Source organism: Cyprinus carpio, chromosome B3, assembly GCF_018340385.1.
Source record: "Cyprinus carpio isolate SPL01 chromosome B3, ASM1834038v1, whole genome shotgun sequence".
Classification (NCBI taxonomy): Eukaryota; Metazoa; Chordata; class Actinopteri; order Cypriniformes; family Cyprinidae; genus Cyprinus; species Cyprinus carpio.
Window position 1 is genome coordinate 27,498,362 of NC_056599.1, and position 21,897 is coordinate 27,520,258.

At 38.6% G+C, this 21,897-nt stretch overlaps 1 protein-coding gene across 1 annotated transcript in view; it reads right to left on the reverse strand.

The window, feature by feature from the left end:
- Positions 1–241: 241 nt before the first annotated feature.
- Positions 242–21,897, reverse strand: part of LOC109057154 — a 77,745-nt gene continuing 56,089 nt past the window's right edge. The window contains exons 5-6 of the mRNA XM_042721396.1: positions 14,525–14,550; positions 242–514 (exon numbers count right to left, since the gene is read on the reverse strand). Of these exons, the coding sequence (XP_042577330.1) occupies positions 242–514; positions 14,525–14,550 (299 nt within the window). The remainder of the gene's footprint in view (positions 515–14,524; positions 14,551–21,897) is intronic.

A 21,897-nucleotide genomic window follows, 5' to 3' on the forward strand; every position in this document is an offset into this window, starting at 1 on the left:
CGCTATCTGTTTTTGAGTCTTATTTAGTGTTGTTTGTCCACTGATAAGCTCCATTATGTCAAGCTTCAGTCAAGAGAAGTTTAGGGCGAGAGCAAGTAGCGTTCAGGCTGTGTGTTTGTCCCTGCCCGCAAAAGAAAAAGTTTGGGCTAGGGACACACGCAGTTTGTGAAGCATGCAGAATCAGCTCTCGAGGGGGTTGACGGCCCGCGATGCGAGCGTTTGTTACTGCTTTGCTTCACTCTCAAAAGGCTCTCTTTGAGGAGGGAGCCTTCACTGGCGTTTCTCGTGGTGCTAGCCCCGCTTTCGCCGATGGAAGGAATGTAGACGGGTGAGTCCCTATCTTCTTCCTCAACCACCAGATCCGCCGCCCGTTCTTGGAGTTTCGAAAGCCCACGCTGCGGTACTTCTCCGGGGAGAGGGCGCGATGCTCTGCCTGACTTTCTCTGAGGAGATTGATATGGAGGGCGTCGATGAGCTCGCCCGGTTGAACAAGCATCAGTTGCACAAGCATCAACTGCACAAGCATCAGTTACACAAGCATATTATGCCTGATATTATAATGAGCATTATTAATGAGGAGTGGAGTTTGCGCAGTCGGCTCTCGGGGGGCTGATTGTGCTTTTCTTGCTGTTAAGTGCTCCACTCTTGCCCGGGCACGCTCCAAGGAGTGTGTCCGTGCATGCGATCTTGTGGTTGCTGTCCCGCTGCTGCTGAGGCACGGCGGCGACCAAGATCACGGGGATCGCACATGATCTGGCGGACGGGTTGGAGATGGCTCATCCTAGCCCTGTATCCTAGATATAGAGCTCGTTCTCGAGGCCTGGAAGACCTCGCTGCGGTTTCTTCCCCCTCTGAGTGAGAGCTTGCTGCAGCGTTCATCTTTCTCTGAGGAGACTGATGTTGTTTGTGTGACTGAGTGAAAAAAAAAAAAAACTCACGCGCTGTCGAGGCAACGCGTATATTACATAAAATTTAGTTTTTGATGTGAATTTTTCTACACCAGACCAGACCTTTTTATTCTGAGGAACAAAACTGAATATTTATCTGACTATGAGAAGTTATATAGATATATAAAGGGGCTCTTGGGATAAAAATTTCTCGAGTGAGAGCACGTGTTTACCTCTCTTCCTCTGAGGAGGTTGAGGCGCCCAACAATGACATCACAGCCTAACCATTCCCAACCCTACCGTGTTCCAGCCCCTCGTGCTGGGGTGTCACTTCTTGTATTCCGCAGAGTCTAGAGTCAGAGTGTCGCTCCCAGGTGAAAGCTTCTAGCAGAATGCGATTCTGCGGACTGTCATTCTCGCTGTATAGTCTTCGTTGTAAACGTCCTGATGCCTAGGCCTAGGACTTTTTGAGGGCCAGCTCCCTCTGGGGAAGAGTGGTGTACACTGCATGTTTCCAGCGAGTTCTTCTCTAAGTTACTGCCTGGAAACGTATCGGTACTAAGAGGCTCACTACCTCTATGGAGGTCTCTAGAGCAAATAGTACGGCCTTCCCCTGCCAGTCTGCCGCTTCAGGGCACAGACCTAGCTGCTCTAGGTGCACCAGAGGCCAGTCTCGTGAGACTTGTTCCTTCAGGAGGTCACATAGCGGTGTGGGAGCCCCTGCCAAGTATGCTTCATTGGGTCCTGCCCAGAGCAGGCCCTGGTCTAGTCTTTCTTCAGACAATGTGGGTCTGAGGACTGTCATTTTAAATAGGAGACTTCAGCGATGAGAGTCCCTAAATGCTATGAGATGCTGTGGCTCAGGACCTCAGAGGTCAGGCCCCTCGGAAGAAGAGCGGTATACACCGCATTACACAGTGGCCGTCTCTCCTCAGTGCCCTCAGGAGATCCATCTGCCAACCCTGCCGCTGTTCCAGCGAGCACTTCTCTCAGTTACCGCCCAGAAACGTAGTGGTGCTAAGAGGCTCGCAACCTTCAGGGATGTTTCCAGAGCAGCTAGTTCAGCCATTTCCTGCCGGTGCTTCAGGGAACAAAGCTAACTGCTCTGATGACACCAGAGATCAGTCTTGAGAGGCTGATTACCTTAGTAGACTATTTGGCAGCGTGAAAACTACTGCCAAATGTGTCTCAGTGGGTCCTGCACACTGTAGTGAGAGGCCACAGAATCCAGTTCGGTTCTCCTCCACCTCAATTCAACAGGGACTTTCCCACCCTGGTGGGCCCCGAGCAGGCTCTGGTAATGGAACAGAAGCATCCTATTTTAGATCTGCGTCTTTTTGAACTGCTCAGTCAGGGGACTGAAGTTCAGCACGCTCGCAGGTAAGTTCATCTCAGACCAAGTCCGAGGACCGGTGTGTCACGATCGATCTAAAAGATGCACTTATCTCCATCCTTCCTCATCGGAAGTTCCTGAGGTTTGCTTTTGAGGGCAAAAGCCTACCAATACCGGTTCTTCCTCTGGCCTTGCACTCTCACCCCACACTTTCACGACTCAACCACATCGACGATTGGTTGACGTTAGCTCAATCAGAACGGATGACGGTTCGGCATCGAGGTGTCGTTCTCGCTCACACGAAAGAGCTGGGGTTAAGACTTAACGCCAAAAAAAGTATGCTTTCTCCAGCACAGAGAACCACTTATCTGGGCATGGTGTGGGATTCGACCACGATGCAGGCATGTATGTCACCTGCTCGGATCGAGTCGATCCTCACCGCAGTCAAGAGAGTGAGAGAAGGCCGGTCACTCACTGTCAAGCAGTTTCAGAGACTGCTGGGTCTGATGGCAGCTACGTCCAACCTGATACCTCTTAGCCGGCTGTATATGAGAACCCTACAGTGGTGGCTCAAGACCAAGGGGTTTTCCTCGAGGGGAAACCCACTTTGTATGATCAAGATTGTGTAGTGATGCCTACGTGCCTTGGACATGTGGAGAAAGCCTGGGTTCTTGTCTCAGGGCCCGGTGCTGGGAGCTCCTTGTCACCGCGTAATGCTAGCGACGGACGCGTCCCTCACCGGCTGGGGTGTGGTCATGAGTGGCCACCCTGCCCACGGTATGTGGAGTGGTCACCATCTGACATGGCACATAAACTGCCTGGAGATGCTGGCCGTGCTTCGGGCACTACAACACTTTCTCCCAGACCTAAGAGGTCACCATGTGTTGGTCACCATACTTCTGGGCATCTGAATATGGGAGCAGACATCCTGTTGAGGCAGGGGCCGAGGCGCGGGGAATGGATGCTTCAAGCAATGTTTGGCCAGGCTCAGGTGGACATGTTTGCGACTCAAGAGAAATTGCACTGTCCCCTCTTGTTCTCTCTCTGACTCATCCAGCTCCACTGCGGCTGGATGCCATGGTACAGACATGGCTGAGGCTTCATCTGTACGCCATTCCTCTGATTGTTCTGCTCCCGGGAGTTCTGGAAAGAGTGTGCTGGGACGGGGTTCTTCTGCTGTTAGTAGCTCCATTCTGGCCGGGCCGAGTATGGTTCTCGGACCTGATTTCCCTCCTCGACGGTGCTCCATGGGAGATTCCCATCAGGAGGGACCTCCTCTCACAAGTGGAGGGTACGCCCACGCTCGGAGTTAGAAGTTATGGGTGTGGCCCCTGAGGGGGCACAGCTCATAGCTTCCAGTGTTTTAACTGAGATTGCTGTGACCATCCTCGAATCCAGAGCTCCCTCCATGGGGAAACTGTATGCCTTGAGGTGGAAACTTTCACCTCCTGGTGCGGAGACCTCCAGCTCGACCCAGTTAACTGCCCAGTTGGTACAGTTCTGGAGTTCCTGCAGGCCCTTCTCTCTGCAGGGTTGACCCACTCCACCCTGAAGGTCTATGTGGCGGCCACTGAGGCCTACTGTGCCCCTCTCGGTGGCCAGTCAGTGGGCAGACACCCTCTGGTTACACATTTCCTCTGCAGTGCACTAAGGCTGAGGCCACCGGCCAGAAGAAACTTATGCTAGACGGTGGATCAGGATGCTATCCTAAAACCTTGAGTCCTCTGGTCTCCCCCTTCTTGGGGGTCAAGACTCACTCCTTCAGAAGTTTGGCCATTGGGCGGGATGTCCCCGATTACTTGTCAGGCTCCTGGCTCTTTCTCTCTCTTTAGCTGTGCTCTTCCACACTAGGCAGAGATTTGAAAGTCTGGCGGCGTGGTCATTCTCGTTCCCAAAGCGTCCTCTGATGCAGGTTGAGTTCCTGAAGAGGAACGTCTCAGGTTACGCATGTAACCATGGTTCACCGAAGGAACAAGAGAGTTTGTCGCAGTGCCACACTTCCGGCATCTCTGCCGGCGCTTGCTTCATTCCTAGAGGCTAAATGTTGGCTTTGCCACATGGGCTTTTAATCTTCCTGGTCTCTGATGTCACCCGCCTATGACGTCTTGCCCATCCATTGGACTGATTACACACATGATTCAGGGCCGGTCACGCTGAAGGGCGTTCCCAAAGCGTCCTCCGATGCAACGCCTCATTCCTTCAAGGAACCATGGTTACATGCGTAACCTGAGACGATTTTCTCTCTTTTGTTGTTTGATTAACATGATTGACAGACAACAGGAATATTAGACTGCTGTCACTTTAAGAGCTGCCTGGATCCAAAACACTGTTACACATGTGTTTTCTTTCTCAGCTGTTTGCTTTCACTTAAAACCTAAATTACTGTGTTTATGAAGATGCTTGCAAAGCCTTTTGACACATACAAATAGCAAAATGTGAACTAGGAAAAACAAATCCACTACCAGTTAAAATTGGTTAATCAAAAAGTCAAGGAAAACACAATGCATAGTAAAAAATAACCAAAACAGAAACACTCCTGCAAGGAGATGAGAGAAGATGAGCGATCTCAGCAAATGCCATCACCAGACGCAATCAATGCCATCAAAGTTTTTATAGTAGAAATTCACTTGTTTTTAACTGCAATACTTAAAAACATGTGCTAACCCAAAAATCTCTAAAAAAAAACAAAAAATAAATCAGATAATCAAAACTACCAAAAATCTCTAACGGTTGACAAATTTTAAAGCGGTTAAGCGTGTCTACCAGTATATTACCCACCCCTATTTGACACATATCAAAGATGTCAAAGATCCAAATAAAAGGCCCAACTCCTACCCCAACCTCACTGCATTGGTTGAGCCCATGACATTACGTCTGGCCCAGTCAGGCTTTTCAAAATAAACCATTACAATTCTGTTTGGTGCTGCACTGAAATTACACGCTTTACCTTTAAACTCTCCCTTTCAACTGTCAGACTAAAGGACTCTAAGAACCCTTCACATTTTCTATGATTTGGGCATTAGTAGGGGTTCACACTCTCCCCTCTGATGCCACTTCTTTTAAATAAATCCTAAGAGAAGGGCTCTTCAAAGCAGCCTCTACTGATCCCTGCATTGTATCACGCTTGCCCTATTTTAAGAGGAGGCTCGGCACACCAACACATCCACAGTATGCTCACCAATACAGAGCAAAATGTTCCCCCTCGGGATGCTTCTGTCTCCTGGCTAGACTACGAGTCGTCTAAAGGCAGATGGATTCGCACCCAGAGAGCCTGTGGGAGTGCCTGCTTTCGCATTCGGAATTTTGCTGTCAGTTTGTGTTTTTACAATGCAAAGCCTCTTGTAGGCTTTCTGGAAATTTCTACTTCACTAGATACATGAAATGCTACATAAAAAGTGGGCCATTCTCTGTGGATGCTAGCTGGAAGGGGGCTGACTACATTCTTGCATTAGCACCCTATCTGTTACAGACCCCGCAGGGAGCTTGTAGGCAATGGCAGATGCATTGGCGATGCCCTCTTGTTACACTTTCCTCTGTAGAGTGCTTTCTTGTGTTGAGAGAGCATAAGGGTTTAGCAATCTTAGCACCTATGTGGCTTGCAAAATACTTTAGGCAGTTGAAAAGAGGAAACATAGTCTTTAAGAGATGTCTTTGCTCTTGAACTTCTGTCTATAAAGGACTGCAATGCAGACGGAAACAAAAGTGTAAAATTTCATGAGGTAATTTTGTTTTTTTACATTTCCACTACAAAATCCTGAGGAAATTCTACTATTAGCTGGATATGTCAACAGTTCCTCTGGGGAAAAAAAAGTATATATATAAGACTAAAACATATTTTAGACATTTAAACCTTTTTAAACTTAAAGGTTCTTTATTGGCATCTATGGTTCCCTAAAGAACCTTTAACATCCATGGAATCTTTCCAATGCACTAAAGGTTCTTTACAAAAGAAAAAGATTCCTAATATTATTAAAATGTTCTTCAAAAATTGTTCTTTTAAGAACTGTTCGATGAATGGTTCTTTGAGGAAACCAAAATGGTTCTTCTATGGTTTTGCTGTGAAAACCCTCTTTTGGAACCTTTTATTTCTAGGAATGTAACTTCTCAAACCAGCATAATTTAGAGTAGGATAAAAATCAGCTCATGCACCACTTTGCTGATCTTGTGAATGTTTCTGTCTCATAACCAGGTGGTTTTAGGGCAATTGCTCATTCAGGATAAGCATAATCAAATCTAATGTCATCCTCTATGATCTCTAACCTTGCTACAAAAAACAATTTATTGAGAACACAAGGCATTTGTTCTGTTTTTCAGGAATAAAGAGGGTGGGGGAAGTGGGCGAAGAATAGAAATTTGATTTTAATATTGAAAATATGACAATTTCTTCAAATTTAATGACAATACTTGATTGTGTGTGTCTGTGTGTACAAACACTAAACCTTAGCAAAAAATATAACGAGATAAAAGACCTCAAATTATTGTGGCTCATTGAACATCTGAAGGTAATGATTTAATTGTGGAATTGGATTAAAAACATGTCAGGCTAGAGGGCCTGAACCAGTCACTGGCCTTCATTAACTTGTTGCACCCTGCCTGTGGAGATTCCTTTAGTGGTTCAAATTGAAATCTTATTATTTCTGTGAGACACTGGATTGCTGTGTGCACCTTCTGTGATAGAGTTTGTATATTTTTGGCTCGGAAATCTCACAGGTAAAAGACAAAGCTGCTTTTTATTGCTTGAATCAATCCCCAGACTACCCTTGGCTCTCCCAAACGTAGTTTTCAAAAATATGTTTTGAATCTTCTAGAGGGGAAGACACCAGCTTTTGCATTTCAAAAAGTCAGAGAAAGGTTACACAGGAAGGCTCAAAGTTATGAATTTCCCAAGAGAAATAGATGATCTTGGCTATCTTCAGTGTTTTGATACTTAAAAACAGATGAACAATAAACTGTTCTGGTAATAATATCCTCAAAATTTCAAATCAAGCTCTAGTGATCGTCAGAAGTGACAGAAAGATTGGTTCCTTAAATATCAAAAACAAAATAGAACATATGTCACAACAAACTTGTAGTTACTGGATGCTTTATCATCTGTGGACACATTTGGTCCTGTGGACTAACATAAATGCCATTAAAGTACTATTTGATCACCACTAATTTCAAACTCATTTGAGTTTCAACAGTGCATTCAGACATATTCTTTCATTATTTCCACAGAACCACCTTGAAGAAATTCAATTTCCAGCATTTGTGGAATAAAATGGCTGGCTCCAGCCATTTACAAACAAAAACTAACTACCTACCAATTATGCAAAACATAACAACTAACAACAAAAAAATAATATCATCATTCTTAATTAAATACTTTGACTAAATTACAGCATGACTGCAATGACGCACAATAAACATTTGTTCATTAATTTTTTTCTTTGCACATCGCATGTCTAAAATTTCATTTCAAGCTTGCTCTTCACCGACACTGTTTTCTCATTAGTGAACAAGTACACTAACTTTTGGGTATGGTAAAAATTTCTTTCAAAATTGATACAATGAATTTTCATGCAATAAATACTGAAATTCTGTATTTAATACAAAAAAAGAAAAGAAAATATTTCATAATAGATTATTGTACTTTGAGATAGAAAGTATTGGTCTAGAGGGCAAAATGATCAAATCTATATAATAATGCATTTGAAGAGATACAATAAATAATGAAAAGTTTCCAAGGACTTAATGTGGCCTTGTTAGTTAGGAAGAAAAAAAAAAGTTAAAATCTGTTAGTTTTAATAAAAATCAACTCCTGGAACACAAAACTTCCTGTAGCCGCAGGAACATCCACCTACTGTTAGAAGTACACATTTCACGACATTATGATAATGTTAATGAAAGTCAATCCATTCTGCTTGAATCCTGTGACAGCTGCCACACTGCACAGTCTCTCAGCCGTTTATTTTCAGCCTGAAGTGCAGCAATTGTAGGTTTATTCAACCTGCCTGGCCACGTACTGTATGTCCCCCAGGGCGAAACCCACGCAAGTGCAGCCTCCCCTGCTGGCTCCATTTCCACATTTGCCTAAGCTGTGAGCACCACAGAGTCACCACATGTTCTTCTATGTGAGTGAACTTATTAATTATTAAATCAACAATCCCATAGGAAACAGATGGCACAGATAGCGGGCAGCTAACGCACGTCTGCCTGGCATTTTGTGTGTGTGTGTGATACTGTAGGTAAGTGGGTGGTTTTAGACTACCTAGGATCTGTCACATGTCCCAGCAGTACCTTGTGCCAGTTGGCTCGGATGCTGAATTGTGTGTATTGCATAAATATCACTATAGAGGATAATTTCAGTTGTTCAGTTGGTTTAAAATCCAAACAAAAGTCTGTTTTTTGTTTGTTCTTTTTGCTACATTGTGTTTACAATGACAGGAACTGAAGGGCTAAAAAGCCATCATCATCTCACGTTTAACTAGCATTTGTTATCAATAAACACTACTGCGTTTATTTTAATGCATCCTCAATTTGGATCAAGAGGCTTGAATGAATACATCATGCTGTGCTACTATAATGAATGGTGTTGGTAAAAACAAACTTTAACACAAAAAAGCCTCATATATTAAAACTCTGCATCACAGAGAACCTGTAAAGCCAGATTCATTCAGATTGTTTTCTCAAAATGTAACTTTCAGCTACAGTATTTGCATTGGGCAGAAAATTGACTTAAGGATAATGATAATTGAAGGCACATTTCACTCAAGAATGAAAATTCTCAAGTTGTTAAAAACCTGTTTGAGTTTCTTTCTTCTGATGAACACAAAAAGTTGGTAGGCATAGTCATATTTTTTCATACAGTGGAAGTCAATGGCTACCAGCAGCTGTTTGTTTACCAACATTCTTCAGAATATTTGTGTTTAAAAATAGAAACTCTTGCAGATTTTGAACTAGGGTGTGTTAATGATGATAGAATTTACATTTTTCCTAAATATTGTTTTATTATATAATATGCTGATTAAATAATCAAATGAAATACAAATAATCACATACATCATTATTTGCTGAAAAAGCTTGCAAATAATGAAATATTGGGGCAGAAAAGTAACTCATTGAATAGACATTTCAAAAAGTAGCTTAATAATGGTTTGTAATAAATTAATGTGTTAAATTGACCCTGATATTAACATTTTCACTGAATTTCCCAAAATAATTTTAATGCAACACATCCGCTCCTGGAATGCATAGTAATATACTTGGCTCTATGGTGCAGCTAATGCTGAACAACTGGCTTAATGCATTTTTTTTCATGGTAAAGTGAGTTTTGTTAATTGCCAAGGAGATGTGTTCTGGGAAAGTCGCTTTATAAATCATATGTTTATTTTTTGAATAAATCTGGCTTGATAAGCTCTGCTGCTTGGCTGAGAGCAGACGCTCTCTCTCTGAGCTTTATTGCCTTCTGTTTCTGATTCTAATTGAATGTGAATGGAATCTTCATCAGTGTTGACTCTGTACTCAATCTTTTTTTTCATCTTGCTAAAATATGGTTTTCGAATGGTGGCCGAGTGATGCCAAAGACTTCACAACAACACTTGCTGAGGGTGACCAGGCAACTGCTTGTGTCTTGAAGAACTCTTCACAGACCACAATACTGCCCTACAAAGGCAAAAGACCTTAACTCGATAGAGTGTGAAACTGAGAAAAACGACTTTTTTACTAGTTTTTTACTTGTCCAGCCAAATTAATTACAGGTAGGACACTGGAAATTTAACAATTAGGTGTTTTAGTAATGAAAATGATCTACATTAAAAAATTGTGAGCTCAAAATTGATTTACCCCTATTTTGAAGTTAATGTACTCTGCCTTTGTATTGTCTGCAAAACGTGAGAAGTCACACCAAGGCAAAAGACAGTAACTTCCACATTATCTATATTTGGTTGCTGATCACCTTTTACAAAATCGTTATAGTAACACCTGTATAAAATCTAGTGATCATGGGCTGTCTCATATAGGATATTGTATAAAGTAATGTGACTGTTTTAAGGGTTTTTGTTTGTTTGTTTTGTTTTGTTTTTTTATCATAAGCAGACTAAAAGTGGATATTGTGAATACCAATTTATTTGGTATGCTCAGTAACATAAAAGAATGCTAGCCATAGCATAATTGTTATATTGATTAAAAAAATCTTTAAAAGTTATTCACGATTATGTATTGTTGCCAAGGTATATAGTCTTTACAGTGCTGTTATATGGAGCTGTTTGGTAGATCACTATCTATCTAATTTGTTTGTCTACACCGTAATTAAAATGCCGCAGACTTTAATGGACAGCAAAAAAAGGCAGAACACCGTATAACTCCAAACCGGAACCGGAACTTCATATTGACGCGCGGCTAAACAAAGACAGAATGCCGTAATTCAATTTGAGCATTCCAAAAAAAGTGAAAGAGCGGTAACTGGTGTTATACGGTGCTCTGCCTTGGTTTCTCCGGGACTTTTCAAAGTTACGGTTGAGACTAACCATTATTTTCTCGGAAAAACAACAAAATTGACTTAAGATAGTTATACACATGATAAAGGATGTATTGAATGTCCCAAAAATATCAACAACTAATTTTTGACAAAAATCGAAATTACGGTCTTTTGCCTTTGCATGGCAGAATAGACAGACACAATGACAGAAGAGCAGCACTGAAAAACCACTGGCCTGGGGGAAAAAAAACATTTCCATTTACAATAACCTGAGTGATAATGTAAGAACAAACATTTATTTAGTTCTTCTGAAAGCCACATTTGAAATTTTCTGCAGTGGGCACTTTCTCCACAGTGCTTCATTTGCTCCGCAGTGGCAAGTCCAAATACCAGGCAGGCCACTGGGGACTCTGTCTTAGTACAGAGAGGCTTAAAGGTTTAAAGACTCCGCCGTACCTCTGTTAAGCTTTTAAGCTAAGATACCAAAGACTTCATGACCCTGCATTTTTTTGCACCCTTTTTTAGACTTGTTGTGTAAAATGCAGATATTAAGTGGCAAGAAACAGCAGTTGCAAGGAAATACATAAATTACTTAAAGGGAATGGTGGAAAGTATATTGGGCCAGCATTATATTAGTATTATTTCTATACTATTACAGATTTATTAATACTTTCAATTAGCTTTATTTTTATATTTTCAGTTTTAATTTTAATTGTTGTTTAATGTTTGTAATTTTATTATGTGCTTTTAAAAATGTATTTTTTTTATTTATATGTATATTTATTTCAGTTTTATTTTTTATTTATTTCCAGTTAACAGATTTAGTGCTTCAACTTATTTCAGTTCGCTATAACTGAAGTAGCATTTCAAATTTTAAGTATCATCTAATCATAATGTCGAATCTAATAAATATATATATATATATATATATATATATATATATATATATATATATATATATATATATATATATATATATATATATATACACTCACCGGCCTCTTTATTAGGTACATCTATTCAATTGCTTGGTAACACAAATTGCTAATCATCCAATCACATGGCAGCAACTCAATGCATTTAGGCATCTAGATTTAGTGAAGACGACTTGCTGAAGTTCAAACCGAGCATCAGAATGGGGAAGAAGGGGGTTTAAGTGACTTTGAACGTGGAATGGTTGTTGGTGCTAGACGGGCTGCTCTGAGTATTTCAAAAACTGCTGATCTACTGGGATTTTCACGCACAACGATCTCTAGGGTTTACAGAGAATGGTCCGACAAAGAGAAAATATCCGGTGAGCAGCAGTTGTGTGGATGAAAATGCCTTGTTGAAGTCAGAGGTCAGAGGAGAATGGACAGACTGGTTAGAGATGATAGAAAGGCAACAGTAACTCAAATAACCACTCGTTACAACCAAGGTATGCAGAATACAATCTCTGAACGCACAACACATCGAAACCGGAAGCAGATGGGCTACAGCAGCAGAAGACCACACCGGGTGCCGCTCCTGTCAGCTAGGAACAGGAAATGTAGGCTACAATTCACACAGGCTCACCAAAATTGGACAATAGAAGACTGGAAAAACGTTGCCTGGTCTGATGTCTCGATTTCTGCTGCGTCATTCAGATGGTAGGGTCAGAATTTGGCATAAAGTACATGAAAGCATGGATCCATCCTGTCTTGTCTCAATGGTTCAGGCTGGTGGTGGTGCTGTAATGGTGTGGGGGATATTTTCTTGGCACACTTTAGGCCCCTTAGTACCAATTGAGCATTGTTTAAACACCACAGCCTACCTGAGTATTGTAGCTGACCATGTCCATCCCTTTATTAGTACAGTGTACCCATCTTCTGATGGCTACTTCCAGCAGGATAATGCACCATGTCACAAAGCTCAAATCAACTCAGACTGGTTTCTTGAACATGACAATGAGTTCACTTTACTCAAATGGCCTCCACAGTCTCCAGATCTCAATCCAATAGATATGTTTAATTTCAGTGAACAACAAATTATTTTAGTTAATGATAAAGGTGGACAGAAGCATTTTTACATCATTACTCTACTTTTTTCAAGTATCTGTATTTTGTATATTTTTATTTGGGGAAAATGTTACATTTATTTTACTACATTCCAAAATCTAATACCATACTTTTACTCCACTACATCACATAAAAACATTGTTGTTCGTTATGTATCCTAAAAAAAATAAATTCATGCCACCTTCTCTGAGACGCTGTCCAATTCATGAACAAGCTGAATATTTCCAATGAACCTGTCGATAAGGTTAACAGATTGCAGATTGCACGATTCATTGGTGAATCAGATTGGACTTTGAATGTGTGTGCAACTTATGGAGCGAGAAGTATGATTTACTGTTAATGAAATAAATCTGCTGTAAAAGGTTAAGCTGTTTAGGCCCACTGAAATGTGGACATGTCCGTATTTGTGCGTCCCCATCTGCATTCTGAAAATGAAACCTGTACTTTGTATTTTATTTTCTAAGTTACAAAAGCCAAAAGGTACATCTTTGATGTCAAATTTGAACCTACACTGTACAGTGCAAACTGTGTTTGAACCTACTTGCCTGGATCAAGAGTAGCTACCTACTACAGTACAACACCACTCCTCCAGCTGATCACATGTTAACAGCATGACCTGATTAAGTGGCTCTTTTTCTACTTTTAAATACAATGCACATGAATTCCAACAGTGCTCTCAATAATGAGGGGAAACCTTTATCGCTAGCTAAAAAACAGCATCTAGTGGTAATCACATGCTCCAGTAAGCCACTGGCTGTGGTGGAAGCCCTCCCTGCTGTCTAAATATAAATCTGAGCATTATCCTTGCTAGCCCACTCCTCCGTCCCACTGATTGGATGAGCGATTTTGCTTTTCGCCATCCCTGTGTGAATAAAGGCTTAGCACGGCTGGTTAAATTGCTTCCTTTGAGGGAAGATAAAAGTCCATACATTATTAATCCCCCCCATGTTACTTCTGTTACACCAAAGGACAGCTAATGAATCTTGTAGACTTGTAGCGTCAACGTCTCTGTCTAACGGCCATCCTGTGTTTCACAGAGAAATTAACCTGCAAATTTACTCAAACAAGTGTTTTGGATGCTGTATACTGACATAAATACAGTATATATATAACATTTGGAACACATAAAAAACCATAAAGATAAGCCACAAATAAAAAGCAAACCGTGTCTATGAAGGTCGGATGACAGTCTTGCTAAAGATTCCAAGTGACAACTCTCAACAAGAACACACGGGCTCTATCGTCTTTGAAGATTTTACAGTGAGCTACCCGAATGAAGAACTCCTGAAAACATGACTAGTGTCCCTCATTCAATAACACTTCTGTAACCTTCACATTAGATTAGATTCACAAAGTCTAAATGCAGTAAAATGTGGAATAAAACTGATACAGGGTGCAAAGAATAGCTTATATTTTATATGCTACTTTTATTTAATACAACAATTTTCATAAAAAAAAAAAAAAAAAAACTTTATTGCAAGCTTTATAAGCTGTTTCTGCTACTGTGCAAGCAAGAACAACTTAGTATTTGATGTAGTATTTTTTTATAATTTAATAAAGTGAAACCACGTACCTCCTCGATATATATATTATATGTATATATATATTTTTATATAATATATTAAAATTCTTAAACTAAAACCTTTTTTATAATGAACTTTAAAACCTAGACTTTTTGATCTCACTGTATAAAACAGTTAATTGAACAATTATTATAAGAAAACATATGATTTATGTGTCATTGTGAAATAACTGTATGAAAGTTTCCCACGTACTTGTAGAAAACACACACACACACACACACACACACGGCAAGGCATTCTCTGTACACGTTATCTGCACAAAAAAAAAAAAAAAAAAAAAAAAAAAAACCACACACACAGGTTATTGCAGATAAATAGTTTATATAATGTTTATTCTGAACATCTGTGGACAGATATGCCACTTCTTCATGCATGGTATGTAATCCATTACATAGTTCAAAAGTTATGCAATATGACCCAAAACATTAGGAATATTAATAGGGCAACAGTCAATATTTGACCTCATGGTGCATGTAGGTTTGACCTTAGTATGGCTATCTAGTTAACCTTGACTATATGTTAAAATCCAGTCTCACATAAAACTGATTTATGACTGCAAACCCCCCATACTGTGCAGTGAAGAGTCGAGTGTAACCTACTGTAAAACTGAAAGAACGGAACACATCAAACATCTTTTACTTAATTTTGGTTTACAAACATCTCCTGAAACTTGAAACATCTTTAGGTGCAGATGTGTATGAATGAAAAAGAGATTTCAGGTTTCACTTCTCATTTCATTGGTTTCCAATTTCATTGTGAGGCATTTATATTGTGCTTTGAACAGCCATTGTTAGATCTGGTTGAAAGTTTTCTTCTTCACAATTACATAGAATAGGTTGAAATCCAACCACATGAGAATCTGGGGCAAAGATATTTTCACTGAGCACTCAGAACTCTGCTGACAGAAATGTTGAAATACAGTAGAGCCATAAGCATTTTATCCAACGACACTTATATTACTCTCTTGCAGGAACAATCCGAGTGTCTTCCTCTATAGTATTAAGGTTGGAAATGGGGTTAGTATTGCATTATGCTTCCGGGAGCTGTCCTGTTCAAGTCTAACAGATACCTCAACCAGACTAACTTAACCGCTAATCTGAAACCCACACATTAATAACTGTCTTTTACCAGTGGCGGCTTGTCAGGGGAGGCAGGGGAGGCACAGCCTATGCCAAATTTTGAGGTGTAAAAATAGTAATAGTAGCTTACAATTAAATGTTAATGAAATCTCAAGATAATATTTAATGTCTTCATAATGTGTATTTCTTAATTGTAATTTCACCAATGCAAACAGTAAAATAGTAGTTAAGTCAGAATCCCGTGTTTTACCACTGCTGTATTCCCAGTGAATGTCTCTGTGGATAGAGAAGGGGAGGGGGAAGCACAATCCAAAAACTGAGATTCTGGCCTCCATTGATAAAAAATTAACCAATTAGCATTGAGTATTTCTTTGCATTAGCAGAGTGGCTCTATTTCTTAATGGCTTACAAAATTTACATGGGAGGCTAGCCTACCTTGGTTTATCAACCAATCACCGTTGAGATCTCAATGACGCTGTAATATGCTTGAACGACTCTGTGGCACCTATAATGTAGTAAATATGGAGGGATGAGATACTGAATATTTTATAAAAAAAAAAATCACAAATCTCACCATCAACCAAAAATAAAAAATGAAGGAAGACTTACACCTAATCTGGACATAAAACAATCTTCATTATGCGGCCGAACGCGCTGTTTTAGAAACTAATTAAAATTATTTAGCAAAACCGAGTGGTCAGTCTCAGTTTGAGAACAAACTCTCCTAAAAATACGAAAACTGGAGGATTAAATCCATGGATTATGACTCTGTTTCATATATGAAGAATTTAGCAAGAGCTGTGGAAAGACATGCAAAAACTGAGCCACATATCTTCCGCTCTTAAGCTGAAGAAGTCCTGATCTTTAATAAAAAATGACGCACTCACTAATTCCCCACAACTAAAAACAAAGGAAATTGTACAACTTCTAGAAACCTTTTCAGTTGATCTTTTGCACAACTGATCATTGCTGTTCTATAACAAAGGTACTTCAAAATCAATTCAAAATAAAAAACAAAAAAATACAACTTCTAGAAACCTTTTCAGAGTTTGACCCAGCACTTGCAGAGCATCTGAGAACATTCACTATTTTCGAAGGTACTTCAAAATCAATTCAAAATAACAAATCAAAATTTTCCTTAAAGGACGCATTGGTATTTTGCTGAATAACAAGACAACATATTTGAACATTTAGGCTTTACAGCTTTCCTTGGAATACTGTAATGATGCATGTAAATATTCCTTTCCTTTGAACTGACAGTGCACAAAGGTTGCTCGTTAACTTTTAGCTAATATGAAAGTCATCCACTGGCTGAAATACTAAATAAAAAAAAATATAAAAAATAAAAAACTTTGTTACAGAATCTTCTGTACTTTATTTTAGTTTCCATGGGAACTGGTGCAACTGTTGCAACTTTGCCAATTTGAGCATGTATGTAGAGCAATGATTCAAGTCGAGGTGATGCTACAAGATGATTAGAGCCCTGATTGCCCTACGGGCCCGACATCAGCACCCATCATAACAAGACGCAATTACTGGAGTGATATCAGCTAGAGTTTACCATCCATCATAGAGCTGTGACAGTAGAGGACAAGGACATGGCTGTTTTTCTTAATCCATGCAGGCTGGAGGCACACTATACATCGAGGGAATGTTAAACATGCAGCAATAGTTGCACCTTTTTTTGTCATTACACAGTGTCATAAGTTTGGTGAGATGCAGAAGTCAGGAAGAAATTGAAAGGAATCTATCTGTCAGTCCATCCATCCATCCATTCATACATCCATCACGTGTGAACTGAGTATCTATCTATCTTATTAACATATTAATTATTCCAACTTTAGAAATAAAAGTATTTAGTACTATCAAGGTTTCCACATGATTAGGTAATTGTGATTTTGGGGGATGGTGGGGGATGTTATGTCATATTTTTCACTAAAAGGCCATACATTATTTCTTTTTAATGTGTTGTTTTCTCATGATCTACAAAAAAAAAAAAAAACATTAACATTAACATTAACATTAACATTAACAATTAACACCACAAACTACTTAACATCTGTCAAACATCATACTATAGCCATTCAGATGTCTCTGTCCCTCAAGCTGACTGGCAATGAAACTGACCACATGATGATAAAATTATAGCCTCCTTCTCAAGTGTCCGACAAATATATAAAAATGCTTCATCACTGAAAGACATTGATCTGTTTCAACCTGATTGAGTCCCTGGTCAAATTAACAACAAATTCACTCAACTGTGATGTACTGTAGCATTTTATATACTGCTTTTAGAAATGTTTATGTTACTGTCACACCAAGTAAAGAGGAATGGAAAAGTTGGAATCCCAACCAGATACTAATATTTTCCTTTTAGATTTTCCTTGTAGAGTTCATTCTCTAACTGTTTTGTCTCCTGGGAAAGACTTTAATACTAACACAGACAAGCTGTAAACAAACAATCCAAAAAATAACAGTAATTAGGACGCTTCTGACACAACTCAAAACTTTAACTCGACTGGTAAAAATAGAAGAAGACCTCAGAGAGAGCCTTGAAACAGTGACTCAAACTCACTTGCATTTAAAAACAAAACTCAACCCAAACACTTACTGCAGGGAAGGAAACACTCTTTCCATTACTCTCTCTTACTAACTTCCTCTCGTCTTTGCCTTTTGCTCATGGCAATATTGATTGAGCATCTGAAGGTGAATGGCAGCTCCATAGATCACACCAGCAAAGAGGGCACAGAGGAACTGCTACACGGTGAGTCATCTGCCTCCTGTAAACCTCCACATCCAGCCGGTTTGATCAACCGCACAATTGCCTGAAGCAGATCTGATGGTGTGACGAGACAAATAGAAGTTTGTCAGTGCTTTCGGAGCCAGCATAGCCATTTCTGTGGGGATGTGTAGTGAACAATGCTGGAAAACAATGCAGCATTGTGACAGAGTGCTGAAGTATTTGTTAAACAATTGCTGTGCGATTAGGAGGAAGAGTAAGATGAAGAGTAGAGAGGAGTGGAAATTCCCTTTTCCTGTTTTTGGAAGTGACATGTCGTCTTTTCTGACATGCAGCACTTAAAACACACACACACAAGGAATTTTGAGTATGAAAAATTATATTAAATAATATAATCATATTAAATACAATAAGATTTTTTTCTTTTATTCAGCAAATCTGCATCAGATTTATCAAAAGTAGGAGTAAAGATATTTATGTTACAAAAGATACATATATACATACATATATATACATACATACATACATATATATATATATATATATATATATATATATATATATATATTTTTTTTTTTTTTTTTTTTTTTTTTTTTTTTTTTTTTACTGAAGTAATTGAACACAGCCCAAGTCTCATGGAACCAAAAATAAAATTAAAATAAAATTAATTAAAAAAAAATTAAATAATAATAATAATAATAATAATAATAAAGAACTTCAGCAAAGCACAAGCTGTAAAAAAGTGATTTTTTAAAAGATTTAGAAATAAATAGTACTAAATAAATAGTACCATATGAACCAAAATGGCACTATACTGTATGTTGACGTGCTGCCCACGAGCCAATGTAATAATTATATAAAATAATAATAATAATAATTAAAACAATGAATGAATAAATGCATGGATGTATCTGGATCATTACTTAGGGGTCCAATATGGAGCCAGTAATGGTCACAGTTCCAAAACCCTACTGTAAAACAATGTAGGAACGATGACAAAAATGCACACCGCTACATACAGAGAGTGTTGTCACAGCTCCATTTCGCTCACATGCTCCGCCAGTGACCCATGGAGAGCAAATGTCACTTAGCATAATGAAAAAAGACCCTGCTCAGCTGCCACTGAACTGGCTTTCTCTGTACCAGTCATAAGAGCTCTTTGAAATGGTGCTGAATTGCAGCATTTGCAGAAAGCCCAGGCAGTAATAAAAGAGTCTGTCAAGGTCAGACAGTGACTGACAATGCCTGAAGGAGAGCAAGAAAAGTGAGACAGGGAAAGAGATAGACAGGAGGAGAGAGAGAGGAGAAATGAGGAGTTATGTTATGTCATGTAAAACCCTCCTCCCACAGTGGGAGTATAATTAACTTTCACACACTTGCCCTGAGGTGGCAACTCAGAAGCTGAAGCTTTTCGCTTCACATTTCTCCCAAGGGTTGTTATATGCTACAACAAAACCTTTTATACAATATTCTATTTTTAAACTATACTTTAAACATGAGTGCACTACATAGGAGGTAGTGAATGAAAATGACTGTGTGAATTCAATATTCGATCCAAACATTGTGCACTAAAGAGAGATCAACTGAACCCAAAGATTTTTGGCATGTTCACTTCACTATTCTCTATATAGCATATTACACATATTGTAGTGCACTACAGTGTATCTTTGCAATTAAAAAAAAAAAATGTTCACTTACTCAATCACTATTAAGTGAACAAAAATGGGTGAGTGATGTTTAGATGCTGATCTAAATCCTTTGTGCCAAAGAGTTTCAGAATTTATAGGAAACAAAATATTATATAAAAAAATGTAATTGTTCATTTACTCATTAATCATTATTGAGTGAATGAAAACAGGTGAGTGATTTCTCACGCTGATGTAAATCATGTGTGCTGGACAGTTGCAGAAAATATCATTAGAAATGAAATATATTTATAAAAAAAGAATTAAACAGAGTAGCTATAAATACATATTGTGTCTGTTAATTAATATTTTTTCGACAACAATAGAAAATTAGAGGAAAATAAAAATAAGAATCACACATACAGTACAAAGCTTACAATATTTTAGCCTATTTGTATCCCTAATCAACCATTTCTGCATCCGGAGATGCAGAAATAACATGATCAGATCTCCTCGGGACAATTTTGGTTGAGAGCTTGATTAACCGAGTTCATTTTATTATTGCTTTTACAATCAAGATTGCCTTTATAGCAGTATAGCTGCTACAAATGAAGATTTTAAACTGATATTGCTGTGATTATTTCTTTTGCATCGACAGATGTGTAGCACAAAGCATCAAGAGTGGGTGGGCTGTGTAGTTTCTGACCTATAAATTGAACTGCATGTACTACATAAAACAACATCTGTTGTTTGCTCCACAGAATGCTCCAAAAAAAAAAAAAAAAAAACTTCTTTCTTTAAATTAAAGCTGGTATTTTACTGTCCACCATCTGACAACATTATAACTATAGAAAAGATTATTAAAAAATACTAATTTTTGGAAATCCGACTAACCATTTCAATAGCCTATTTTCTTACTTTCTAATTTTACTTAGGCTTCTTATATTTTCGCCCCCAAAAACAAATCGCTACTAGATGTGGTTTACTTTAAATGAAGTCAGGGCAAATTGCTGGGTTCAAAGCTCTTTCATGAATTTGATAGCCAATTCAATGTTAAATTCAATGGCAATGAATGCACATTCTTTTCATTACTGTTAAATAAAGCTGTTTCACCCTGCATGATCTTTAGAAAAGAAGACTTTAGAAAAGAAGACAAAGTAAATAATTATATTTAATTCATTTAAAGCCTTCAATGTCATTTCACTCAATCTAATGTGCTAAAAAAAAACACTTTTCAAAACTCTCAGTACAAAATGACAAATCTTTCACACTTGTAACACATAATCTTTCATATAAAACCTGCTATTGTACTTTCATTAGAGTGGTACTGTATGTTTTTTTTCTCCACACAAATTCAAACAATGATTTTTCTTCAAATGAGTATCATCTTTTTCATTTTTTTCTTTCAAATCTTTAAGCATATTTTACTAAACTTGGCACAATTTACTTTCACAATGTAGTTTGAACATTAAACTTTTCATTTGCACCTGTTCTCATTTTGTTTAATTGTTTACAAGTGCAATTTGACAACAAATCCAACTGTTCTGAATGGTTCATTAACAAATCCTTTGGTATCCCTACACATTGTCAGATGTGCATCTGATCATCTGAACATCATCTGATAACCACAATATATGTTTACCATATACATTCAAAGTGTATTGTGTGAATGAACGATGTTGCCCATTAGAGAAATAATGAAGATGGGCAAGTACAATTTTAAAAGTCAATATAATTAACAGTTCTGACAGTACACTCTATTCTACTGGCAGAACGGAAAACCTTATGGCGGTGTTATTAGATATTACAAACATTATGGATTTTATGTCAGTTTGTTTGGGTAATGCAAGTGCAGTTTGTAATGTGATGACTGTACATTGCAGTACTGTAGCATTTTTCATTGATTTGAAATATGTATCTTGATTGTTTACTATTGATTTAACTAATATCCACCTCTTTAATCTGTCTGACAAGCCCTCATTTCCACAAAGACTGATTGGTTCATCACCCTTACAGTCTATGCTGCTCTGTGCTGACAAAATGCAAATGCTCAATAACACACTGGTGACTGCCAATTCTGTGATGAAAATTCATTATTTTTGGATTCATTTCATTCATTATGTTTTGATTTGTCTGATACTTAACAGACATAAGGA